Consider the following 27572-nt stretch of genomic DNA (forward strand, 5'->3'; position numbering starts at 1 on the left):
ACCTACCAGTGCCCACAGTGCCGCTCATCAATGCCCACCAGTGCTGCCAATCATTGTCTAATAATCAGTCCCACAGATCCGTGTTGCCTATCAGTGTCACCTACCAGTGCCCATCAGTGCCACCTATCAGTGCCGTTTATCAGTGCCACCTATCAGTGCCCTTCAGTGCCCCCTATCAGTGCCCTTCGGTACCACCCATCAGTGCCAATCATCAGTGCCACCCATCAGTGCTTATCAGTGTCACCTATCAGTGCCCATTAGTGCCACCTTATCAGTGTCTATCAGTGCCCATCAGTGCAGCCTCATCAGCGCCCATTAGTGAAGGAGAAAAATTACCTGTTTTCAAAATTTTATAACAAAACTATAAAACAGTTTTGTTTTTTTTTTCAAAATTTCGGTCCCTTTTTGTTTTAATTAGCAAAAAAAAAAAAAAAAACCAGCAGCAATTAAATACCACCAAAAGAAAGCTCTATCTGTGTGAAAAAAAATGATAAAAATTTCATTTGGGTAAACTGTAGCATGACCGCGCAATTGTCATTCAAAGTGCATTAGCGCTGAAAGCTGAATATTGGTCTGGGCAGGAAGGGGGTTTAAGTGCCCAGTAAGCAAGTGGTTAAATAACAAACATATCATACTTACCTCCACTGTGCAGTTCGTTTTGCACAGACTGGCCCCAATCATCGTCTTCTTGGGTCCCCCGGTGGTGCTCACGGCTCCTCCTCGCATCGGTTAACCCCCTGGGAGAAGCTCTCTCTCTGGGGGTTACCTTGCGGGTGCGCTCCCGAGTCCAGCATTTGCATCCATAGACACAGAATGTCGGACTCGGCCCTCCCCCCCCCAGCGCCCGCATCATTGGATTTGATTGACAGCAGCGGGGGCCAATGGGTGCGCTGCTATCAATCTATCCAATCAAGAGCCGAGAACCCCGGGCAGAGAGCTAGAGCGTGTTTCCGCTGAGGGAACGAACGGGCTCAGGTGAGTAAAACGGGGGGGGCTAGGGGAACGGTCAGTGTCAGAAGTTTTTTCACCTTAATGCATAGGATGCATTAAGGTAAAAAAAACACAAGGGTTTAGAACCCCTTTAAAGATGGCTGCTGCACATCTTCATTAACGAATATTCAGTTTAACCTTGCCCACACTGCAGAAGGATAATACAGCAGGAACAAAGGAAGCCATTTCACAACAGTTATCAGCTACAGTCCAAGTTACATCAGGTTTATCGTAAAGGCAGCCCAACGGCCGCCTGAAAGAGCATGCATGGCAGGCTGGCAAAGTTGCTGCTAATTGTGAGGCAGCAACTTAATGTTGTCAGCCTGAAACAGGAAATGCTCTTACTGGTAGAATCTCCAGGTAAAAAACTTTGCAACGTATTAACAAGAAATAATTTGCTTAAGAATATTGTTTATAGTAGTGCCAAACATGCTGAAAAATAGAATTTGGGTTTACATACACTCATGTGTTCTGGTTAGAACAAGGCCTTGAATACAAGACGGAATTAGAAACATATGCTAGCTATATGTAAAAATGCAGCTAAAGTGCACATCTTATGCGAGAAATATGAAGGCTACAATTGTTGGCCTGATTTTTAAAAATGCTAGTTGTCCGGCACGTTTCAATATCTTTAAAGTATAACTAAAAGCAAAACTTTTTTTTTTTTCGTTTTCGATTGGAGAGGGATTAGAACTCCTATTGGGTTTTTAGAAAGATTCCCACTCTCTATTTGTCCTGTTCACCATTATCATTGAAAGTGAAAATAAAAGAAAATCCCCACATTTTGGGTTGTCCCCAGAAAAGTAGTAGCAGGAAAATCTTCCAATGCGGACACTAGTTCACTCCCACTGGGGGGGGGGCAAAGGATTGCCCTAATTTGCAGGGATTTCTTCTCACTTTCTGCTTTGGCTATGGGACAGGAAGGAGGGGAAATCTCCCCAGTGGGGTACAAATGGCAAAAATAAAATTGACAGGGGTTATAACACTCCCTGGTCACTAACCTGAAGCAAGCATACAGCAAGTTAAAGTCAAATAAAAGTCACTGTTCCTTATCACCGTATCCTTTTCTATGTCAATACCTCAGAAAGTATAGAAGACAAAGCATTTGCACAACAGGCAGGCAGCTAACATATTCAGAATTAGAGCCCTTTAATGGTTTATTTTCATTAATACAATACCGGAATTGAACCTGAAATCCAGGCAGTTATAAAAGAGACAAATGAACACACATCTGTATGCATTCATGTATCTTTACATGGAGTGTTTGAAAGCTGAAATCATTTATGCCAGAGGGCAAGAATATCCGTTTCAGCCGATCTTCCATTACTGCAGGTTCCTCTGCACTGCTATTCTGGTCCCTGCAGCCTCTTCTTCCATGCACTTCAGCAGTCTAAGGTCCGCTAATGTCATCAAGCCCGATGCAGGGAATATTAGGCTCGGTTCACACTGCAGTGACTTGGGATGCGACTTGTGAGACCTGAAGTCACATGACATGTGAAATCCCATTTTAGTCTATGAGAGCTGTCCTAATTATTATTATTATATGATTATTTTTATTATTATACAGGTTTTATATTAGCGCCAACAGTTTGTGCAGCGCTTAAGAAAATAAAGGCCACCATTACAATTACGGTACAATTTGGTACAAGAGGAATCAGTGGGCCCTGCTCATTAGAGCTTACAATCTAAAAAGGAAGAGTCAATTAATACAAAACGTAATAATAGCTGTGGGGGATGAGCTGATGAGCTGATGGAGGAAGTAAAACAGTGTTAGTTAGAAGCAGGATAGGCTTCTTTAAATAGAGGGGTTTGCAGGGATCATCTAAAGATGGATAGATTAAGGGACAGTCGGACAGATTGGGGTAGGGAGTTCCAAAGGAAGGGAGAAGCTCTGGAGAAATCCTGGAGGCGAGCTTGGGAGGAGGTGACAAGGGAGCTAGAGAGCAGGAGGTCTTGGGAGGACCGAAGAGAGCGGCTTGGTTGGTATTTTGGGACTAGATTAGTGATGTAGCTGTGGGTACTGAAGTCGCTCTGACTTTAGAAAAGGTTTCTGTACTATTTCTAGGTGACTTCTATCCAACTTGTTCCCATAGACTTTAAGTTTTCACACTAGTGTGCTGTGCGATATCGCATGTGATTCGCACCGCAAATCACATGCGATGTCCCTGCAATGCGATTTCAGCCATACAGATAGTATGGCTGAATTCGCATCGCGTTCAGCCCAAACTCGCACAGGACCCTTTTTTGGGTCTGCACCAGAAATCGGATGGCATGGGTGTTCACGCCTATGCCATTCGATTCATGTCCGAATTGTCAGTTCGCACTGCGATATGCAAGCTGAAATGTTGTATTGACACTCTCAACAGTTCGTATATAGCAGTGTGAACTGCCATGCGAGCCAGGTGCGATGCGGGAACCCGCAGTGAATTTGCAGGGTACCCGCATTGCACTAGTGTGGACCAGCACTAATGGAAGCCGCCTCCAAGCGGGTTTCTCATCTTAATCGATGTGATTTGGATCCGACGTTACAGGGAGATTACCCAGGCACTCCCTGAAGTTGCTTCAAGTCTCATCAAGTCGCATTCAAGTCACATTCAAGTTGCCTGGCAGTCACATTGTAAGTCACGCGACTTTCAGGTTGTGGCAGTGTGAACCAAGCCTTAACATCCATTGGATATGAAGATGTTACGAGACAGTGCACTGCTGGACCAAAAGGGAGAAGGTAAGTAAAAGTGCTTTTACCATCCCCTAGACCACATGTGTCAAATACAAGGGCTGCAGGCAGAATCTGTCCCCCCAGGCCATTTAGGGTTGCCACCTCATCCCTTTAAACCCAAATACATATTAATTACACAGGTTCTGTGGCTGATTAAGGTGGTAATTAAACTCACTTGGTGCTTTATCTGCATTAAATTAGCCTCAGAACCTGTGTAATTCATATGTGTTTGGGTTTAAAGGGATGAGGTGGGAACCTTAAGGCCATTTCATGTGGCCCTCGCACCTCTCCTGCAGCTATGGCACTCCCCTCATCTCTGCTCTCACCTTGTCTCAGCAGTTGGCAGCACATGGGAGGACAGAACTCCTCCTACAGATTCTGCACTGCTCCATGCATCTGCAACATATCCTCGTCTCCACCTACCCTGGTCTCAGCATTCAGCAGACTCTGGCAGCTGACTTCAGCCCTCCTCTGGTCCACCTCCAGACCCTACACTTTCTGCTTACCCACTTTGAACCCAGCTTCTTCACGGCAGCAGCACAAGGTGGGGGTGCACTGTGATGTAAGGGATGATGGGGGACTCTTGACTTCTGATGGTAGGGGGCTTCTGACATCTGATGTAAGGGTGGAGGGGTGTTCTGGACATCTGGTCTTAGAGATACAGCCGGCCCTTTGAGGGTAACCATAATGCTCATGCGGCTGTGATTAAATTGAGTTTGACACCCCTGCCTTAGACTATACAAGCTGTTAACCCTTGCAGCGCAGGGGCAGCCCTACTACAAGAGATGACTTTTAAGTGTCCTAGAGTTAAGGGTTAAATGCAACTAGTATTAGTGTTGAATCAATACCATACTAGAACAAAATCGAGTAGGACTTTACATGTACCTTGTAGCTTCTAATAAATGCACAAACCATAAAAATGTAAAGATGAACAAATCTTTATTCTACACATACAAAAGGTTTAGTTAGAAAAGTTGCAAAACACAACTGGTTACAATCACAGTTACAGTTAGAGTGTCCAGGGCATGGTTGTCCTGGCTGAAGAATCCGAAAAATTGGCCTACGTATTTCGCCGGATGGCCAGCTTCATCAGGGCCTCGAATTAAAAGCACAAATACTGTAAAGCTATGCAAGCACGTTATTAGCAAAAAATACATGCAGACATTGAAAAAAAAATCACTGAATATTCCAACCCTTTTGGCTAACGATATCACATTATTTTAATTTCTTATAGTAACAATTTGATCAGTCTTCATTCACAGCCTCTGCTGTTACGCTTCGGGCCTTTAAAAATGTATTTATCACTTTCTGCCACATCCAGACAGAAATGTAACAGTTTTACACCACATTAGGAACTTCATGCCAGCTGTGTTCATGGACATGTGCAGAAACTTGCATATACATAGATTTCAAACAAATTTCTTTAACATTGTCATTATGGGGTATTGTTTGTAGAATTTTGAGGAAAATAATAAATTTAACCCATTTTTGAATAAGACTGTAACATAACAAAATGTGTACAAGTGAATACTTTCCGGATGCACTGTACCTATTGCAGGACTTGGCTCATAACCTTACTCCATGCTTTTACTCATTGAACCCCAGCATCTCCAACTCAAGATCTTTGACCCAACTGCGCCCTTCGCTGCCCTCGCAGTCCCTGTCTCCTCTACCAGGGGTGCTTGGATGGAAATTGTGCAAAAGGGTCACCCTCATCATCTCTAGCTCCACATTCAGATGCGTGACACTATGGTAGCTATTCGTAGAGGCAAAAGTAAAAATGATGCAAGAAACATTTAGGCCCCTTTCACACTGTTGGACCATTCAGGTCCACCTGTCAGTTTTGTCGGCGGATCTGAACGGGCGCTCCATGTTAGCTTATGGAGCGACGGATGTCAGCGGTGACATGTCCGCTGACATCCGGCCCGGTCCGATCCGCTAAAATCAGACGGATGGCCCTACCTTCGCATACGTCCCTGGCGGATCAGATCGGGTGACATCTGATGAAAACAGACATGCTGTCCGTTTTTGTCCGATCTCTCCATAGCAACCCGTGGCACTCGACAAGCCCCTCCCCGCTCAGTGAGCAGAGAGGGACCTGTCATCCGCCGGCTCAGCGGAGATCAACGGAGAGATCTCCAGCTGAGCTGGCGGACAGAGGCGGATTCCGTGGCAGCGGACCTGCCTCGTGGGAATGAAGCCAAACAGAAAAGATAACTATCGATATAGTTAGATATAACTATAGAACTATAAACAGACATATGCAACAGTACAATAAAGGCAATAAATACTTAAGCAGAATCTGCCGTGTCTTTAATTTAGTGTAGTAGTAATTAAGGTCACTTGCAGACTGATGTAGTGGAGTCTCTGGCCCTCAGAAATGTGGGCAGCAGACTTATGCAGCGTACACATGGTCGGACTTTTCGACCGGACTTGTCCGACGGATGCCGACGGACCAAATCCGGCGGACAATCCGATCGTGTGTGGGCTTCACCGGACCTTCAGTGGACTTTTCCAGTTCAAATCTGACGGACTTTAGATTTGGAACATGCTTCAAATCTTTACGTCGTAACTCCACCGGACCCAGAAATCCGCTCGTCTCTATGCTAGTCCGACGGACAAGAACCGACGCTAGGGCAGCTATTGGCTAGTGGCTATCAACTTCCTCATTTTAGTCCGGTGTACGTCATCACGTACGAATCCATCGGACTTTGGTGTGATCGCGTGTAGGCAAGTCTGTTCGTTAAAAAGTCAGTTGGAAGTCCATCGAAAGTCCGCTGAAAAGTCTGTCGGACCAGTCCGGTCGAAAAGTACGCCCGTGTGTACGCGGCCTTAGAGTGATCGTTACTAGAGCAGGTTGACTGAGCAGTTACTCCTTTATACATGACAGTCACCACCACATGTTTTAAAGGAAACATGCACCATTCACAGCATCTGCTGTTACGCTTCGGAACTTTAAAAATGTCTTCATCACTTTCTGCCACATCCAGACAGAAATGTAACAGTTTTACACCACGTTAGGAACTTCATGCCAGCTGTGGTCATGCACATGTGCAGAGACCTGCATATACATAGATTTCAAACAAACTTCTGTAACATTGTCATTATGGGGTATTGTTTGTAGAATTTTGAGGAAAATAATAAATTTAACCCATTTTGGAATAAGGCTGTAAGGCCAGGTTCTGGAGCTACTTAAGCAGAATCTGCTGTGTCTTTAATTCAGTGCAGAATTAGGGTCACTTGCAGACTAATGTAGTGGAGTCTCTGGCCCTCAGAAATGTGACTTACAGTATCCTTGGTAGTTTCAGTATCAAATGAGGGCTCTAGCTGCCAAATGCAGCCATCTTTTCTTGTCCATTGAGAAGGTGGCCAACTCCACCTAATAAAAGGGTCTGAGGGGTGTGGTGTAGGGGGCCGAAGAATATTTTAATATACTCAGCAAACCATTGTGGGCACATCTATATTTTTGAATAACAAGATTTCCCAATCCAACAACAAACAGCACATTATTTAACATAATAAAATTACAATAAGATATCAAACATGTAAGCAGGGCTTTATTTTTATTTATTTATTTATTTCAGGTACTTATATAGCGCCGTCAATTTACGCAGAGCTTTACATATACATTATACATTCACATCAGTCCCTACCCTCAAGGAGCTTACAATCTAAGGTCCCTAACTCACATTCATACATACTAGGGACAATTTAGACAGGATCCAATTAACCTACTAGCATGTCTTTGGAGTGTGGGAGGAAACCGGAGTACCCGGAGGAAACCCACGCAGGCACAGGGAGAACATGCAAACTCCAACCAGGTAGTGTCTTTAATAACTCATTTGAATACCCCTGGCTAGCTATGACGGTTGTGTAGGCAGGTTGCCTACAGTATGCTAGGTAGGTAGTGGCTGGCCCAGGCATGGGAAAAGATTAATGCTGTACATCGCTGTTCCCAGGCTTTTTGGACCCAGCCTCTCTGCCCTGTAATATATATGGGGGGGGGGGGCAGGTTCTGGAACTTCAGATTTGGCCCGATGAAGAAATAATGCTGTGACAGCTGCAGAGTTGAACTGCTGCACCTTGCATCGGGAGCCCAGAGATCTGACAGTCCTGGAGAACACCAAGAACACTACTACCTTGTTAAGGTATACCTGGGCAGCCTAGTAGTGATAATATGGGGATACTCCATTGGATTTGTTCAGTGCTTTATAGTGTCCCTGCTGGTATGATGGGGGCTCTGAAGTCTAGTACCGGCTGGAACAGAAGCCAGGGCTCCCACTGAATGTGGGGCACAGAAATAATTCCCCAGGGAAGACTCAAGGGGCTCAGTGCCTTCTAATTTGAATGGGTCTACCTGGTCTGGCCATGGACTGAGAGCGCAGAGAATCTGCAGTGTCAGTGCCCCCAGGGAGTTGGTCACCCCAGGGGTGCTCTTAGTACCACTTGGAGTGGGCACCCCACATTAAGAATGAGCACATGGCCATGACACTAAATCTTTTTCTGCACTGCGCTTCTTTAGGCTAGTCCTTTTGGCTAAGTCTGGGGCAGTTTTTGTTACCAGGCCACAGGGTCGAGCCTAAGCACTAGCATGGGTGCTTATTTATTTAATGTATTTTTTCTTCACGTTTGTCACTGCACTTTTGTCTGTGTTTTTGTTTCTCACTAGGATGGAGGGTGTGGGTCCTTGGCCCTATGCTGAAGTCTAGAGGGAGGATGCGTGCCCATTAGGTTCCCTCCTCCCCTGAACCAGGGAATATCAAAATCAAGGTTTTATTAAGCGGTATTCACGTTTAGGGCCATATGCATTCAGGGATGTATGCCCAGATCAAGGAATTCTACATACAGTATGTCCTTGAACAGGTACGGCCCTAAACATGAGTACCATTTAGTACAGTATCCAGCAACTATGTTACATAGTTGTAAGGTTGAATAAAGACACCACCAGTCCAACCTGAGTGAGGGTGCGTGTCTACAATTGTCCCTATCCCTATACAGCGACCCTTTTAACTGCTAGGCGAGGGTGCTACCCACTGCACCACTGTGCCACCCTGATGTACTGCAACCTGTGCCTCCTGGGCTTCTGAAACCATTGGGATTTGATGCACATGGGCCAAACCACCAAATCCATGTAGCCTTATTGGCGTATTTAAGGAAGCAAATAATAAGTTCATTGTTAGTTGTGTCATTAGTTCATTGTTAGTGTGTCATTAGCCTGAGAGCCAGCAAGACAGGCACTTAGTTTCTGAGTTGCACATATGATGAATAAACTCTACAGTGCCGTAGAGGTGGGTGAAATCATTGTGCTTTTATGAGGATTAGCTGCAATGTAATAGAGGAAACTAACGGGGGTATAACTCACAGGAAGTTCCCACCAGAAACAAGTAGCTAAATTCTCCTGTCCATTTACTGTGCAACATTTGTAGAATGAAAAGTCAGCTACCATTCGGCTTCTTGGCTCGTTTTTGTTGACCAAAAAAAAATATATAAAAAAAAAAAATCAAATATATTTTTTAAAGATAAAGAAAAACATCTCATGTGGATTATCTATACAGTGCAAATTGCATATTCGGCTACTCCTCCAGGCAGAGCCCCGAGGATTTCCACACCCTCCAGATTTCCGCCTTCTCTAAAGAATGAGACTTGTAGCTGCTTGTTCTAGATGTTCTCTTGCAAGGAGAGGAAGCTCTGTGCAGACAATGTGATGGAAAACCAGTTCCAGATAACGGGGAAACACAACGTAAGTTATACTTCCTTTCTTCCTTATACTTTCCTTCTCTTTCTGTCTAATAGGAAACAAAGCTTGTTCTTTGATGTTGGAGTATCTACCGGATTTCAGTGTAGAAGAATGGAATTCTTTGAGGGCTGACAATGAAACTGACTTCCTGTCCGAAAATTGAAAACATCTATTTTTTTTTAACCCTTTCCTTCCCAATCCTGGTGTCCCTTTAATAGGCTTTTTATGCCTAGGGGATGCTGTTCTCCTGATCATTACTAGAGACCAGGAGCTGTCACAGTAGAAATAGAGAGTTATCTCCCCAGTGAAGACATGCATCAAGCTAGAAAACCTGAACTGAATGTGGAACTTTAGTCAGAAAAATGAAGTCCCTCTAGTTCACTTCAGGCTGGCCCCTTTTGCATGTATAGCTATATCAAACAATAAAAATAAGTGTCTATACCGTTTAAAATCCAGTAATACACTGACTCTGTTCTGAACCTGCTCAGTTGATCTCTATTTTTAAGCACTGTGTTCAATTTGTAGAGGCCGATCTGCTGACAGCCTATAGATTTACTGCTGTTTAGTGGTTCTGGGTTTCAGCAAAATGGCAGCCTCCAGCAAGAAGAAACAGAAGCAATGCTGAAGGCAATTTACAGCACACACTCATTTTGGTAGCATAATTATTAATGTGGAATGTATGTTCCAAGTTGTTATGGGTAAAGTTCTACTTTAAATAAAAAAATATTTATATCTGTATGCCTAAAGATACACTTCCAGTACAATACAAACAATTTGTCTTTTAAATAGTAATATACAGCGGGTAAAATACAGTATCTTACAAAAGTAAGTACACCCCTCACGTTTTTGTAAATATTTTATATATTTTCATGTGACAACACTAAAGAAATGACACTTTGCTATAATGTAAAGTAGTGAGTGTACAGCTTGTATAACAGTGTAAATTTTCTGTCCCCTCAAAATAACTCAACACAGCCATTAATGTCTAAACCACTGGCAACAACAGTGAGTACACCCCTAAGTGAAATAATTCACCCCTAATTTTCCAGCATGCCCCTATGACATAAGCCGTCAAGAGACTGGCTTCTATCGGACAGAAGCTGTACATACAGGCTGAAAGTCAGCTGGTTTCTGCCAAACAGATTGTTTTCTATCAATTTTCAGCCCGTGTGTACCTAGCCTAATTTAGTAAATTTCCATCATGTAATTACAGGTTAACATCCTATACTCCTTTAGTAAATCAACATTAAAGTTACTGATCTCCGTCCAGGCTCAGGCAGTGATCATGGCAGATAACGCAGATTTCACTTCTATCACACACCCAGAGAAGTGGGCAGTCTGAATTCCATTTGTACAGGGATAGTCTGAAGAGAAGGTGGAGATCTACCTGAACAACATGCAAAATATCAGATAAAAGATCACCAGGGTGCAGCATGTTTTTATTTTTTGTTGCTGATGTTGTTCTTTAAGAAGATAACTTAGCAAGGCTCTAAATGTACAAAAGGTTAAAATAAATTTTTAGGAAAAAATAATATAAATGTCACAGTGAAAATATATAGAAGAAATAATGTGCTCAGTAATTTTACCAAAACAGTACCTGCGTCCACAAAAGTTATACTGAAAGAAAAAATTGTTGAGGCAAATGGACTTTCCTAACACAGACATTACAACATATTGAAGTTCAGAAACCAATGTTCTTTATTACAAAGTGTATAATTAAAAATACTTAAAACATTACAGAGTTTAGTAAAAGAACCCCCTCACTAGGCTATTATTTTCAAAGAGTACTTTCCAGCACCATATTGTAATTAGCGTATCATGAGAAAGGATGTAAAGCCAGCTCTTCTCAACATGTTTTGCGGATCATCCGCTTCTTCAGGAGTATTGGAGGGAGTGCATTTTCCCAAAGGGACCAGGGACCAGGCGGGCAAGGGGGAGCCAGCACTTGAAAGCCCACAGCTAAGTTTTACCCGGCGGGTATGGGAGCAAAGTAAAAATAAAGGAGATATCAGCCAAAAAGCTTCTTGAACTTAAAATAGGCAAGTACTTGTGAAGTACTTGTGGCCACAGAACTCAATATGATGAAACAGGCCAAGGAAGGGTTGGTTAATGTCTTATGGGGTGAGGCGCATCATATACCTTGAGGACACAAAAAGTCAATGACAAAATGTAGCTGTATTTGTGTCCTTGTGATATATGCTCCATAACCTCTGTCCACTGCCAGTGTCCATTAACTTTTTGTGTCCTCCAGGTATAAGATGCGCCTCAGCCCATAAGACATGGCGCAACTCTTCCTTGGCCTGTTTTTTATCATATTGAGTTCTGTGATCACAAGTACTTTAGGGCTACCACAATTTGCTTACCTTTCGATCTTCTGATGTTCATCACTGTTTGCCTATTTTAAGTCCATGAAGCTTTTTGGCTGATATCTCCTTTATTTTACTTTGCTCCCATGCCCGCCGGGTGAGAATTGGCCCTGGGTCCCCTCACGTGCTGGCTCCCCCTTGCCCGCCTCGTCCCTTTGGGAAATGTGCTCCCTCCAATTCTCCTGAAGGAGCGGATGATCCACAAAACATGTTGAGAAGAGCTGGCTTTACATTCTTTCTCATGATGCGCTAATTACAATATGGTGTTGGAAAGTACTTTGAAAATAATAGCCTAATTGTGAGGGGGTTCTTTTGCAATACTCTGTAATGTTTTAAGCATTTTTAATGATACACTTTGTCAAGAACATTGATTTTTAAACTGTAATGTTGTAATGTCTGTGTCCGGGCCAGGAAAGTCCATTTGCCTCAACATTTTTTTCTTAAAATATAAACTTATTATACCTTTTTCTAGCTTCAGTGGGAAACGTGGCATTCTAGTTCACTCACACTTTTTTATGCCACAATCCTTGTATCCACAAAATATCAAAATATTCTTATTTACAGTGCAACAATTAAAAGTCTGACAGACACAAGAGAGAAATGAAAAGAAGAATAGTGAGAGAGAGAGGTAGAGGGATAGAGAGGTATAGATAGAGAGGTAATTTACATCAGAGCTCCCCAATTTCACATCAGAGACTCTTGCCTTCATATTACCCCCCCCCCTTTATACATTAGTGTTCATCCTTTACATCAGAAGCCCCAGTAAACATCCGAGTCCCCTCTCAGGTCAGGGGGCTACTCTTACTGCTCCTGGGACCACTGTGGATTTATAGTGTGGCAGCATGGCCAAAGATAGAGCCCACTTTCACATCAGAAGCCTCTCTTTCACAAAAAAATCCCTCTTTCACATTGGAAGTCCCCCCTTCATATCAGAACCCCCTTTTACTCCAAAGTCTCCAAAGCCCCTACACATCACAGTCCCCCTTCATAACAGAAGCCCCTCCTTCAGCTCCATTTTCACAGCTACATGCCTTAATGTAAGTCGCACATACCACTCTTTTGTTGAAATGCGATTTAGATATAGGCGACATATAAGTATATATATATATATATTAGTGATCATGTTGTTGTTTGAAATTTTAGAATGTGATGCAGTCCCTCCCTGAGGAAGACTTTACCTTTACAATAAAAGTTGAAACGCGTTCAAAATCTGCTATCAGGACGCCATCGCACCAATCTGGGGTGGTACTTGTAATTAGCAGTAGGATGCATCATATGTTTTCATGTATCTGATGTTTTTACAATTATTCAATATTTTCAAAACATAGACTGTGTATGTTCATGTATATCCTATTCGTTTTTGTACCAATAAAATTCTTTTTAATTTAATATAACATTTTTCAATCATTACATTGTCTTAAAAATCCCAATTCGAGGTATATATTTGGCCCCTCCTTCAGCTTTCCCCCTTTAACATCAGAAGCCCCCAACCCATCTAGACCAGGGGTCACACTTGCTACTGCTGGGGCTGTTGTGATACCTGGCTGGGTTTACAACATGGCAGAGGGTGGGAGTTGCAGCAGGTCAAGACAGAGGTGGACTTTAGTTACAGTATTCCCTCTACTTTTAACCACCTGTAATATGTGCAATCTACACATCACATGGCCATGATTCATTGGTAAATCACAATTGATCTGTTTCCCACCGTCACTTTAGTAAATCAGCCCCATATTAACCTGTGGAGGTGGGCTGGTTGGCTGGCTGTGGGCCAGCATCATTGTAGAGCCCACGCTGAACAAGCACAAAGCTTACAGTCATAATGACCAGTGAACTGTCAGATTTCTGCAGGTGGAACCATGAGTTAGAAAAAAGGGGAGTAGGCATTAAAACCAAAAACTTGCCAAAACCATTTTTTATTTTTGTTTTGGACAGAGTGGCGAAGGGTTAGATGCTTTGTAGGCTTTTTATTGCTTCTTGTTTCCCCACTTAGTAGATTTCCCTTCACTTCCAATCTTATTTAATAATTTCCAACTAAACAGTAAATGAGGGACAATCTTCTACTTCCTGTCTATTTTTAGAGGTGATAGGCAAAAATGAGGGGAAATACCTGCATCAAGGACATAAAAATCACAAAAGGATTAGGTTCTGTGTTGGAATATTATTCCTGTCGATGACCCCATTAGGCAAGTTTTCCCTCACTTTCTATTCAGGTGGCTGGTTTCGGACAGAGAGAGAAGTAAAGAGAAATCTCTGTGGGGACAGAAATAGCATTTTAAAACCTGACAGAAGTTCTAAACCAGCTGTTCTTAACCAGAGTTCCATTAAACAATAGGATTACTTCAGAGATTGCTATGGGTTCCTTGAGCAATAAGTAATTTCTTCCTCTCAGATAAGTTCCCACTAATGATCTTTTTAGCTATCTGTAAGGGGGAGATTCTTCACAATGGCCACAAATGTAACCAGCATTCTCCCCAGTGACCATGAGCTTTAGATATAGCATTTGTTAGCAGGAGTTCCCTGAGAGCGGACCTGGGTCAAATCGCATGACAAATCGCTCCAATGTGAACAAGGGCTAATGCCCTGTACACACGACCAGTTTTGCTGTCTTGCATACACACGGTCACACCAAAGTCTGACCGTCCAGAACGCGGTGACGTACAACACGTACGACGGGACTAGAAAAAGGAAGTTCAATAGCCAGTAGCCAATAGCTTCCGTCTCGTATTTGCTTCAGAGCATGCGTCGTTTTTGGTCCGTCGGAACAGCATACAGACGAGTGGTTTTCCCGAACTGGTTCTGTCGGAAATATTTAGAACATGTTCCATTTCTAGGTCCGTCAGAATTCTCGAAAAAGAAAGTTCGATGAGGCATACACACGATCGCAATAGACGATGAAAAGCTTCCGTCGGACTTTTTTTGTCGGACATTCCGCTCATGTGTACGTGGCATTAGAGGAGTTTGTAAACAAAGAAACGCTGCTTTAGACCTGCAGCAGGATGATACACCTGGCAGGTGCATCTGCACTGGGTCACATGCATACTGTAGCTACTGAAGCAGGAAATTCTCTAAATATCTCCAAATGCAACACTAAAAACATGTGCAAGCACTTTTACCATACAACAAACATGCCCAGATTACATGGTCCAGTTACAGGTTTGAACAATTCCAAGCAACAAGTGAAATCAGTCAGTAAGCTAATAAACTAATCTTCCAAATCTTCCAAATGCTCTATGATAAACTCACATACCTCATTGTAGGTTCTCAGTAATAAATAGTATCCATAAGTACAGTGTGGCTCCTGAATGTGCCACTAAGAGGACTGTAGGAATGTACATCCTGAAGTACTGCCTGCCTCTTTTCTCACTATCTCTATCTTTAAAAGCAGGTCTAAATCTGATTTTTGGATGTGAGGAAATTCAAACTGCTACCTTTTTTCACCATCAGGCTTTCTGTAAGTGGGAGATAGCAGAGTCTACAGTGGATGTCCAGCATCACAAGCAGTTGTGTTCCAGGATCATCACAACCACAAAAGAGAAGGACCAGTTCAGAACAGCAACGTCTGATTAAAACACCAAAGTACTGTGTAGGTAGGATATGCTCCCTGTATGCATCTCAATTTTTAAGTAGAGGTATCTTTGAAACAGGTAACCTATTCATTTCATCTGATCTGTTGTCAGTGTAAACACCCTTGTTGTTCAGGTCCCTGATATGCACTCACATCATCTATGAGTCAGAAGCCTGGCACCCCTCTCACACGGAGCTGAGCCCCCTCCAATCAGCAGGAGATTAGCAGGAGATCTGTGAGAAGATCCTATGCTGATCAGAGCTGAGCAGAAGGGATGTGACATTCATCTCCACTCAGTTTATGCAGAGCAGACACAGGCTACATGGGCGGCCGGGTGTAAACAGACTCCACTCTTCGTTTACAAGCTACCTCCAACCCGGTTCACCAAAACGGAAAACTGACCCAAGTCCATTCACACCTGACTGTCCATAGGGCTGCATGGAATTAAGGGAAAATTCCCGAGAGAGGTCATAGAAATTTTTTCTAACCACTTACAGACCGGAAGACTTTCCAGGCCATTTTTTGAGATATGGCACTGCGTCGCTTTAACTGAAAATTGCGTGGTCGTGCGACGCTGTACCCAAACAAAATTTTTTCCCATTAATAGAGCTTTCTTTTGGTGGTATTTGATCACGTCTGCCGTTTTTTTAAACAAAAAAAAGAGCGACGATTTTGAAAAAAAAAACAATATTTTTAACTTTTTGCTGTAATAAATATCCCCAATAATGTTTTTAAAAAACAAAATTTCTTCCTCAGTTTAGGCCAATATATATTCTTCTACATATTTTTGGTAAAAAAAATAGCAAAATTATATATTGAGTTATAGCGTCTAAAAACTATGGGAAAGATTTATGGCATTTTTATGAAATTTTGTTTAGTTATTTATTTTTTTACTAGTAATGGCGGTGATCTGGGATTTTTAGCGGTATTGTGACATTGCAGTGGACAGATTGGACACTTTTGACACATTTTTGGGACCATTGACATATATATAGCAATCGGTGCTATAAAAATGCACTGATTACTGTGTAAATGTCACTGGTAGGGAAGGGGTTAACACTAGGGGGCGTTTAAGGAGTTAAATGTGTTCAATTGTGAGTGTTTCTTACTGTGGGGGATGGGACTGACTAGGGGAGGGGATATATCACTGTTCCTACTTACTAGGAACAAACAATCTGTCTCCTCTCCCCTGACAGAACAGGGATTTGTGTGTTTACACACACAAATCCCTGTTCTGGCTCTCGTGCCCACGATCATGGGTGGCTGGTGGCGATCGCGCCTGCTAGCCACACGCATTCTGTCCCCTGCCGTGCAGCGGGTGTGCACCTCTGGTGGCTCTTAAAGGGTAAGATGTACGGGTACGACGTACCCATACGTTGTTTTGCGGGAACGTGCCACTTTGCCAACATATATCGGCGTGAGACGATAAACAAAAGGCAAAACTAAAAATACATTTTGGGAGGAGGATTAACACAGGGCCAATCAGCACTGTCCAGCCTGAGGGTCAGGGGTCTTGCATCCTGATAGAATAGTCAGTGCAGAATGAAAACTCCTCCTACAAGCTTTAAGCAGACACTGATAGAAGTCACAAGACTGCTATATACTGCTGATGAGAAAGAGTATTTAGCCATTTATATTTACTAAAATAATTGCATTTCCATGTTCTGTGTACTGTGGGAGACCAGATATAGTGAATGCAGGGTCCTGGGTTTGGTAACACTTTAACAATAAACATGAATAATCCTTTGGCGTCTTCTTTTGACTTTTAATATTTGCTTGGTGTTAGGGTTTAATCCAACTTAGATCTTGTTGCCTATAACAATATATAGATGTATTTTATTAGTTTGGTCAACAGTACAGATACAATTTAATTTGGAATTTTACTTTTTATTTAAGTGGATGTAAATATAAAAGCTTTTGGGTCACAAAAAAAATATATATTTATAAAAAGAAAAACAAATTAGTTTACAATCCAAAAAAGTATTACATTTTTATTTCCACCACAATTCTTTTACATTTTTTATTTATAGAATTTAACAAGATCACCAAAATTAAGAGATAGATACAAATTACTAGCCATGGAAGGAATATTCTACAATGTCTCATTATAAAGACATAGCCTAGATACTTTTTGGCCTATCATGTGTTGTGGACCATAAGAGCTATAATAATACAGATAAAATATTGTTTTAAACCATCTCTAATACACATGAGAATATCAATCCACTGGATTTAACCATCTTGTAGAATCCAAATTTTAATCTGAGCAATATAAACAAATAAAAATGTCCAAGGATAAGCAGGAAAAAACTGAGGGGATTAGAATCTAGGCCTAAAATATAGGTCAAAAGGGGAAGGGGATTCTCCTCCGCCACAGTTTTACCTAATTTAATTGGGATGTGCTGTGCAGCTCTTGACTACATTGTAGATAATATACATGAAAGTCTAAATACAGTTAAAGAAAATATCCTCTGTTATGGAAAATTTTCTGACAAACAAATATTTTAATTTCCAGGAAAATGACAGATCTGAAAATGGACAAACCAATAAATCTGCCTTCAAACGTGGAAGACTGGACAAAGGATCACGTAAAATTCTGGGTCACCAAACAACTTAAACAAGACTCATCTGTTGGAGACATTATTTACAATCAAGAAGTAACAGGGGAGATCCTAAAAGTATTAACAAAAAAAGACTTAGTAGACATGGGAATCAAGCATGGTCCGGCTACATTTATAGTTCATCACTTAGAAAAACTCAATGAAACTTGCAAAGATGGCCAGCAGAGCAATCTAGTGGTTAAAGAAAAAGGTTCAGAGGCAAAACCAAAGAAATCAAAATCCAAAAAGAGTACACATGTCACGCCAGAAGAAAGTAAAAATAGCACAGAAGACGAGTCAAAGAATATATCCAAAGAATTGGGAAATCCAAACACAGTCCCTATTGAATGTTCTCATAGTCCCTCAAAGACAACTCCATGCTCTTTTGACTGCACTCCCGTAAATAAATGTTATACACAGCTTAATTTTCTTCCACCTGAATCTGGGACATCTAATTACATTGACCCGGTACATGAGTACAAGGAGTTCACCAACACAGAAAATGCTACAAAAGATGATAAAAAAATGAAATTTTGCAATGAAGTCTTTAGGTTTGCTGCTGCATGCATGAATGCCCGCACCAATGGCACTATCCATTTCGGCGTACGGGACAAGCCCCATGGAGAAATTATTGGTGTTCACATTGAGAACAGTGAAACATATGTGAATTACATAGATCAAATGATGAACAAATACTTTGAGGAAAAGCAATTGGACTTGGCAAAACAATGTATTCGTCCACCCCGTTTTGTCCGTGTACTGTGTCAGGACAACACAAAGTCTGCTTTGTATGTTATAGAAGTTGATGTTGTTCCTGCACATGCGTATTGTCACTCACAAATATTCCATACGTATGAACAGGTTTTTAAAGACAATAACTGGAAAAAGAGTAAAGAAAAATGTTGTTTTCTCAGAGATGGAGCGAGCTCTAAAGATATGCTTGCAAATGTACAACACAATGTGGCTGAACTGAAATCATTTTACACTCAAACAAAAGACAGGGATGATGCCCGAAAAACAGCTGAAGACAACCAAAGAAAAAATCTAAGGAAAAGCAAAGAACATGGTTCCAAACTTGTGAGTTTACTAACAGGAAACAGAGACACCCTAGACAACTCATACTATAAATGGTATATTCTGGTTGTGAACAAATCTCAGGAAAGCCAAACAAGGAACTTAGACTTCATGCATGAAGTGCCTTGGTTTGCAGTTTTGGATTTTGATCCAGAGTCGATTATCAGCGGTTTATGCAAAGCTTTCCAAGAAAAAAGGAAACCTAGTTTGCATGATCCAAGCCAATACAAAAATATGGACAATGTCACAAATGAAAAGCTGGAAGAACTTAAACTGTATCAGAAGACCGCTTGGATTTTCTGTAATGGGAGAATGGACTTTGAGGAGAGTCAAGACTACAAACCCTTAAGTTATAAGTTATGGCAAAAAGAAAAAGCAGCAGATGTGAGACAATTGGTATCCTTTCTTATCAGGAAAGATGTATTGGAAAGAGGAAAATTCCTTGTTGTGTTTCTTTTGCTTTCAACTGTTGAAGACCCAGTTGACCCCATGAATGAAGTCTTCAGTGCCTTTTACCAGGGGCTTAATGGTATGATAGACATCCTGTGCATTTGTGAAAGCGAAGAATCTTTTCAAAGCTGGAGAGGTTTGCAAACTAGACTAGTAAGTGAGGAGGAAATGGAAGAACGGTGCATCTACAGCTTGGACATTGAAAATGTAAATGGGACAGTTTTAAAACTAAAGTCTGATACCCGATCATCAAGCAGATTCTTGCCATCACATAATGGATCTTCAACCATACTACACAGGAAAGATGAAGATCTGATGGCTTCTTTAAATATTCTTTGTGCCAATGAGTGTCATGACACGGAGATGGAGAGTAATGAGTCCAAATTTAAAGATTTTATAAAGGCTCAGGAAGAGCATTTTTACAAAGGAGGTAAAGCCACATGGTGGAACTTCTACTTTTCACTGAAAAAGTACACAGGTCCATTCATTGAAAGAGATATCCATAAAAAGCTGAAGGAACAGATTGAATGGTGGTCTAAATGTGACAAGCAAATAAGTGTAAAAATCATTACACTGTTTCACTACCCTGGATGTGGAGGTACCACTACTGCAATGCACGTCCTCTGGGAACTACGGGACACATTTCGATGTGCAACATTAAAGCGAAAAACAGATAGCTTTACAGACATTGCAGGGGAAGTTATTAATTTAGCGATCTCTGGTTCACCCAATCGCACAGATTATTACCCTGTGTTGCTTCTTGTGGATGATTATGAAGATGAAGAAAATGTTTTTATTTTACAAAACTGTATCCGGTCTGTAATTGCAGAGCGGTACATGAAATTTGAGAAGCCAGTTGTGATCATTTTGAATTGCATGAGATCCCAGAACCCAGAGCAAAGCTCAAAATTGAATTGTTCAGACAGTGTTCCCCTAAGGTATAAGCTTTCTGAGCAGGAGCGAAGAGCCTTTGAAAAAAAGTTAACAGAGATCGAGGAGAAGTATGAGAGACCACATGATTTTTATTCATTCATGATCATGAAAAGCAATTTTGACAAGAGGTATATTGAAAATGTGGTACGAAATATACTAAAAGGATTAAACAATGCAAGCAAGCAGGCCCAACTCATTTCCATTCTAGCCCTTTTAAACAAATATGTAAAGGATTCCACAATTTCTGCATCAATGTGTGAAGAATTCCTTGGCATAACAGCAAAGAAAACATATTGGGGTTACGAGAGCATAGAAGACACAATGGGGGCTTATTTTACCATAATGCTCCGCACAGAGGTAGAAGAATACGGACGATACGAAGGTCTACGGATAAGTCATCCACTGATTGCAAAGCAATGTATAGAGGAATTAATGAACACATACCAAATTCAACGAAGTAGTATCATGCTTAATTTGCTGAACTCCAATGTTTTCCATAGCAATGGAATTGGCAGAGAGATTCTCTGTCAAAACATGCAAAGCATGCTGGTAACACGGCATCGAAAGGAGCATGGTGATGAAACAGACACTTTGTTCTCTCCATTGATTGAAGAAATACAAAAACATGAAGGCAATTTGTATGTTGAAACAGTTCTGAAAGAGGGGGCATTGAAATTCAACCAAAACCCTTATATCTCTCAAGCATTAGCAAGACACTTCTACATTCGAGAGAAAAAATTTTCAGATGCATTTCATTGGGCAAAGGAGGCAAAACGAATTTCACCAACAAATTCCTTTATTTTAGATACTCTTGGTCAGATATTCAAGACCCAACTGAAATCAATAATGGACACTTTAAGCAAAGATAACCCTGTATCTGACCAAACACTAAAAATCCTTCTCGAAACAGCTGAAAATGCATCAATTGCCTTCAGAGAGTGCCAGGAACAAACAGAAAAAACCGAGAGAGAAAGAGAAGAAAATCAACTGACAAAGGCTAGACGCTACCGGGTGTACAATACAGCAGGGTACCTTGGCCAGATTGAAGTCTGCCTTTATACAGTTGATATACTTCTACAGTTACCATGGTTCAATTCAAAAGACTTTTTGTCTAGAAAACACCTGATACAATACTTGTCCGGTAAATGGGACATTTCTGTCGACAACGTCAGTGAAGAATACGAAGAGTTTTATAGTGTTCTTAGCGATTTTAGATCTTTTTTAATTAAGCTGAACAGTTATCTAAAAGATGCTTTTGATTTCTTTCAAGACTATTTTGTGTATCTGAAACAACGAAATATCCTAAAGGAAAGCACAGAGTTTAAAATAAGAGAAAAAATGTCAGAATACTATACAAAATACAGACGGAATTTCTGTAACACCGACCTAATGCAGATTACAGATGAAAAGGACACACAACGGGCAGGTGCTTCAAGATGTATTGAGGATTACAGGGTTGGCCTTCAGTCGTTAAAGGCAGACAGGTTCTCAGGTATTCTGGAATATCTCACAGGTCCTGGAAAGGAAGATAAAAACATGGAAGCCATCGTCAAAGCCTACAAATATTTACTCCAGAACCGTACAGACAAATTCATTATGAGAGACAAGCAAAACTTTATCTTGGCAAATATAGTGCTTCATTGTATCTCTGCAAAATCAACACTGGTTGCACCCATTGAAACACTGAAAAGGTATCTCAGAGAGGTTCTGCAGCTTTCGGGCCTGGATTACAAATATCCAGAACCTTACTTCTTGGCCTCACTACTGTTCTGGCCCCCCAACATTCACCAGTTAGATTCTGACTCTAAACATATAGCGGAATATATCATCTCTATGAGAAAAACTTTCAGAGGTCAGTATCGGCACATGTGCCACGCCAAACAACCCATAGCCCATTTCTATCTCGGAAAACAGGCTGGCTTAGGAAGACTAGTTCACAAAGGCAAAATTGATCAGTGTTTTCAGGTTCCAACGCCTGATCTAAATTCTCTGTGGCAGAGTGGAGACATCTGGAAGGAAAAAGCAACAAAAGAATTGTTATTACTTGTAAATGGAAGAGCTGAAGATAACATGATCTATGTGGAGTGTCAAGGTGGGATAAAGATTCCAGTGAGACCCGTTTATCTCGGACAGCTGAGAAGCGGGAAAAGCATCGAGCGAGTGTCCTTTTACCTTGGGTTTTCAATAGATGGCCTAATTGCTTATAACATAGAAAGCTTTTAAAGAACTGTTCAGTGGATGTGTACATTTTCTACTATTTGGAATGTCATACATGACCTCTGTTGACTTGTCTTTTTTTTATGTACAGTTTGCTTACTGTCAATAAAACTCTTGTAAAAGAAAGATTATTAACAACTGGATAGAATATAATATACAAACTAAATCCATCAATATCCACAGTCAATTTTTAAGCAAGTTAAGTATATCATTTAAATCTTGTAAAGCGTTTTATTTTTGTGATCATTTTTAAATTGTGAATACCTTTGTTATTAAAATAAAATGTTTTATTTCTGACAGAACTAAGACTTGTGATACATGTGTTTCACAAAGTTTATCCTTTATATGTCATTTGGAACTTTTAAATAAGCAAGTTGACTAGCAACTGGCAGAAATTAGTCTGTGGTCCTCCAATGGTCCATAAAGCTGTGGTTAAGAAATATGGCTTCTGTTATAGTGCAGAAAATGTCCTTGTTGTCTACCAATACACACACACTGTGTACTCTTAGTTATCTAAAATGTGCTGTACTTTATAGGACTTTTGTACTACACGGCTGCAATAAACACTGAACTCTAGAGGCAGATTTAACCACTTGACCTACAGTTTTTACCCCCTTCATAGCCAGGCCAATTTTTGCTTTTCAGCGCTGTGCTGGTTTAACGGTCATGCAATACTGTATGCATTTGAAATTGATATCATTTTTTTCACACAAATAAAGCTTTCTTTTGATGGTATTTAATCACCACTGGGTTTTTTTATTTTTTCGCTAAATAAAAAAGCATCAAATCAGTGTATGTTATTCAGTCTGTGTGAAAGTTGTACAAAGTGTCTACAAACTATGGTATATACAGTATATACAAGTATATATATTTGGAAATTGATCAATCCGGATGCACTGAATGCTTCTCATTTCTTGAGGTCCTAAAATGCCAGGACAGTACAAATACCCCCCAAAATAACACCTTTTTGGAAAGTATTCAAGCTATTTAGCAAGAGGCATCACTAGTTTATTGAAGTTGTAATTTTTTGTCACAATTTTTAAAATGAGAAAATGTTAGCAACATTATTATATTTGTTTCACAATTATTATTTTTTTTTAAATACTGTTATCAGTGCAGTGCAGCGTCATCATATGATTAGTGTGGTGGTTATCGGGGATACTGACTGGTGACACTATGTAAAAAAATATATATTTATTTTAAAATAATTATTTAGAAGTTTTTTCTTACGTTGTTATTGCTTATAACAGTGATGATCACTGTTATAAGCAAAAGTTAACATGGCTTTCCATTCATGAAAGCTTGCTTACTGTTGACATGCTGTGATTGGCTACAGCTAATCACATGGTACAGGGTGCTGTGATTGGACCAGGTACCATGAGATAGCTGTGGGTCAATCACAGCATCACAACAGTATGCAAGCTGTTCATGAATGTAAGCCATTCATGACAGTTAGCTTACATAATATGTGATCGCTATGATGGTTTATAGTGATCACATGATACCCCAGTAGCTCACATCGGCCGGGTACCATGTGACGTGGACACAGCAGTCATGGCACTACACAGCTGTGAGTTCCAGGGGGTGCGCTTGTGCACATGTGCTATAGGTGCGCCCAGAGGCGGCTCTCTAATTAGGCAAATTAGGCGTTTGCCTAAGGCCCCGCACTCCCAGGGGCCTCACAAAAGCCTAATTTGCCCGTAGCTCAATGTCCCAGGGATCATCACGCAATTTGTACCATGTCCCAATCTGGAGTCCTGGCGAATCAGAGTCCCGGAATACCCGCGGGGTGTCTTGGTTCCCACGAGCAATGCTTCGTATGGCAGCCGCAAAGTGGCATCTCTCCCCTTCTGACACACACAGTCATGCGGAGCTCTGCGCACTGACCCCGCCCCCTCCTTCTCCTGCTGTGATGTTTTCCTGCACACAGAGGAGGAGGCAGGGAGGAAGCACGGCCACGCAGCTCTGCCGGGACAGCGCTGATCTGAGGTCTTTATTAATAAACTAAAAGTGAGGCTTGCAGGGGGGAGAGGGGGTAAACATACAGTACACTTGCAGTGGTTTGAGGGAGAGGATATGTGGGCACTTTAGTAGGATTGCAGAAGACTTGGTGCTACAAGGGGGGATGGATATGAAATCCATCCCCCTCACCCCCCAGCACAAGTCTTTCCCCCTCCCAAAGAACCCCCTAGCACATATCCTTCCCCCCCAATCAAAGAGATGGTGGCTGTAGTGTTTGGTGGCTGTTGCAGCAATGTGAGAGTTTGGTTGTCATTACCAATCTCTGACAGTCTCCTGTTTCCATCTCTGCAATCTCTGACCGTCTCCTGTTTTCATCTCTGCAATCTCTGGCCATCTCCTGTTTTTATGTCTGCAGTCTCTGGCCATCTCTTGTATCATGTCTGCAGTCTTTGACCATCTCTTGTATCATGTCCACAGTCTCTTACCATCTATTTTCTAATTTCTGCAGTCTCTGACCATCTCTTGTATCATGTCTGTAATCTCTGACCATCTCTTGTATCATGTCTGCAGTCTCTCTTGTATCATGTCCGCAGTCTCTTACCATCTATTTTATCATTTCTGCAGTCTCTGACCATCTCTTGTATCATGTCTTTAGTCTCTGACCATCTCTTGTATCATATCCGCAGTCTCTGACCATCTTTTGTATCATTTCTGCAGTCTCTGACCATCTCTTTTATCATGTCTGCAGTCTCTGACCATCTCTTGTATCATGTCTGCACAGTCTCAGACCTTTTTCTGTATCATGTCTGCAAAGTCTCTGACCATCTCTTGTATCTTGTATTATAGCTGCACAGTCTCTGACCATCTTCTTTATTGTGTCTGTAGTCTCTGTGGGGGGGGGGGCTGGGGGGCTACAGAGGAGTCAAGAGCTGGAGCGCTGCTAGAATGGGGGTCACAAGAGGAGTTGGACTTGTGTGGACTGTGGAGAGTACAATATACGATGAAACTAGAGCCACCGAGCTGGAGCCCAGAGAGGACCGTCTGGCTGAGCCCTGCACAGTGCACCTGGGAGGAGGTCAGTGAAAGCGCTGCAAGGATAGTCTGATGGGGGTCAGTGATGAAGGGGGGAGTGAATACAGTAAGGTAAGGGGGCACTGATATAAAGGTTCCCCCTTATATTAGTATACCCCCCACCTTTTACCTTAGTGTATTCACTCTGCGGGTGGTCTGTGGTCACCAGCGTATCCCCCACATTGGAGTTCTCATTTTAAATGCAAGTTGGAACTCCACAGGCCCTGATAAAAAAGGGGAACTTTGATGTAAATGGGAATGCTGTGCACTCTGATATAAGGTGATCTCTGGTTACCAGAGCCCTCCTTACTTTAGAGTTCCCCCTTACTCCAGTCTGCAGCATTGTCCCTTACATCAAATTACCCCTTGCTCTGTAAGGGGGAATCTTGCAGACTCTGATGTAAGGCGGAACTTTGTGCTGGGTTATATTAACTTGACCTTCATGTGAATGAAGAAATATGATTTTTGACTTTTATTCTACTGCTACTACACATTACTAGTAGCAGCTGCACAAATTGTATTTATATTTCTGTGCATGTAATATATATATGTTTAATGATAGATGGCTAGAGAAAATTCTAGAAACTGTGAAATTATAGTTCATAGTGTTTAAGGCTCCTAATATATACAATTTATACAGTTCATTTTTATCGCTTGAATTATTTTTCCCATTATGGGCGTGAGTGGGGCCTCATGTCTAGGTTTTGCCTAAGGCCTCACAAAGCATAGAGCCGCCTCTGGGTACGTCGGCTAGCCTGGCTGTGCCACCCGCCTGCAGTAAATATACTGTGGGTGGGCACAATACTCTGTATTCATTACCTGTACAACAGTGCTCAATTTGGAGGATGGAGAAGCAGCACAAGGAGCCAATTAATTGTTCTGTAGTGCAAAGAGCATGCTAATAAGAGGGGGAGAGTATCATGATGGAGAGGTGAGTTCATTATTCTGCTTCTTCTTTCACCATGCAGTCACAAGCTGGGGGAGGGACAAGACCTGTCCCTTAGCTGCCTTTAGGTCTTTGCTTTGTGGCAGAGCTGTGTAAATCACAGAACTGGATGCAGAAAAATAAAAATCATTTAGCAGGTAAAGCATCTCCCTTATATGGATTTCATAAGGGTATTTAGCATGGTGGTTAGAATGATCATAAAGACCCGACTTTTCAATTCATGGCACCCCACCATACAAATGGATTTGTACTAGCCAGTGTGTATTGTACACCCAATGTGCATGAGGCCCAGGAGCTGCAGAAAGTATCTCTGATGAATATAACAAGTCTTGTTATTCCTCGAATGGTTCCACTTAGCAGATAATTAGGTGGCTCAAAAAGAGAAGAACCACTAAAGATTTTTCCATTTCTGAGTTGCCCACGTTATCTGCTACGTGTAACTATTGGAGGAATAGGTCACTGAGGCCAAGGAGATCCAGGACTTAGAGCCTCTGGCCATAGTCAGCCAATGACCACTGTGAACCACTCTGAACTGAGGACTTGTGGGTTCTCTGCACATAGGAAGGACTGAGGAATGGATTTTCCTGACCCTCCTCCACTTGTCATTCTAATGCAGTTTTTGCTGATTCCTTTCACCTGGGAGCAGTAGGCGAGCCATGAGACTGTGTGGGGGTTCCTCACGTCAGCACCCTGTAGAAGCGATAGAGCGGATTTATAGCCATCCCATCATTTCTACATTACAGTAGAAAAAAAGCTGTACAAGTGAGCTTGTTTCAACCAACTGACTGTCCTGACATGTAGGACAAGTACTTGCAAAACAAAACCAAAGAAATTCCCAGCTCAACTTACAGACCAGCCTGCAACCAACCGAATGATCCTGTCTAACAGTAATGCCCCGTACACACGGTCGGACTTTGTTCGGACATTCCGACAACAAAATCCTAG

General features: G+C 41.7%; 1 protein-coding gene across 4 annotated transcripts in view; it reads left to right on the forward strand.

The window, feature by feature from the left end:
- LOC141144184 (sterile alpha motif domain-containing protein 9-like) overlaps positions 1-23383 on the forward strand; it is a 50478-nt gene extending 27095 nt beyond the window's left edge. The window contains exons 1-3 of one of the 4 annotated variants that reach the window (XM_073629609.1): positions 9158-9446; positions 15254-15392; positions 17890-23383. In XM_073629609.1, the coding sequence (XP_073485710.1) occupies positions 17894-22654 (4761 nt within the window). In that variant the 5' untranslated portion in view covers positions 9158-9446; positions 15254-15392; positions 17890-17893 and the 3' untranslated portion in view covers positions 22655-23383. Of the gene's footprint in view, positions 1-9156; positions 9447-15253; positions 15397-17889 lie in introns of those variants that run through there. The other 3 variants (XM_073629608.1, XM_073629610.1, XM_073629611.1) reach the window with 3 other exon arrangements.
- Positions 23384-27572: the final 4189 nt, after the last annotated feature.

This window comes from Aquarana catesbeiana, linkage group LG05, assembly GCF_042186555.1.
Source record: "Aquarana catesbeiana isolate 2022-GZ linkage group LG05, ASM4218655v1, whole genome shotgun sequence".
Classification (NCBI taxonomy): domain Eukaryota; kingdom Metazoa; phylum Chordata; class Amphibia; order Anura; family Ranidae; genus Aquarana; species Aquarana catesbeiana.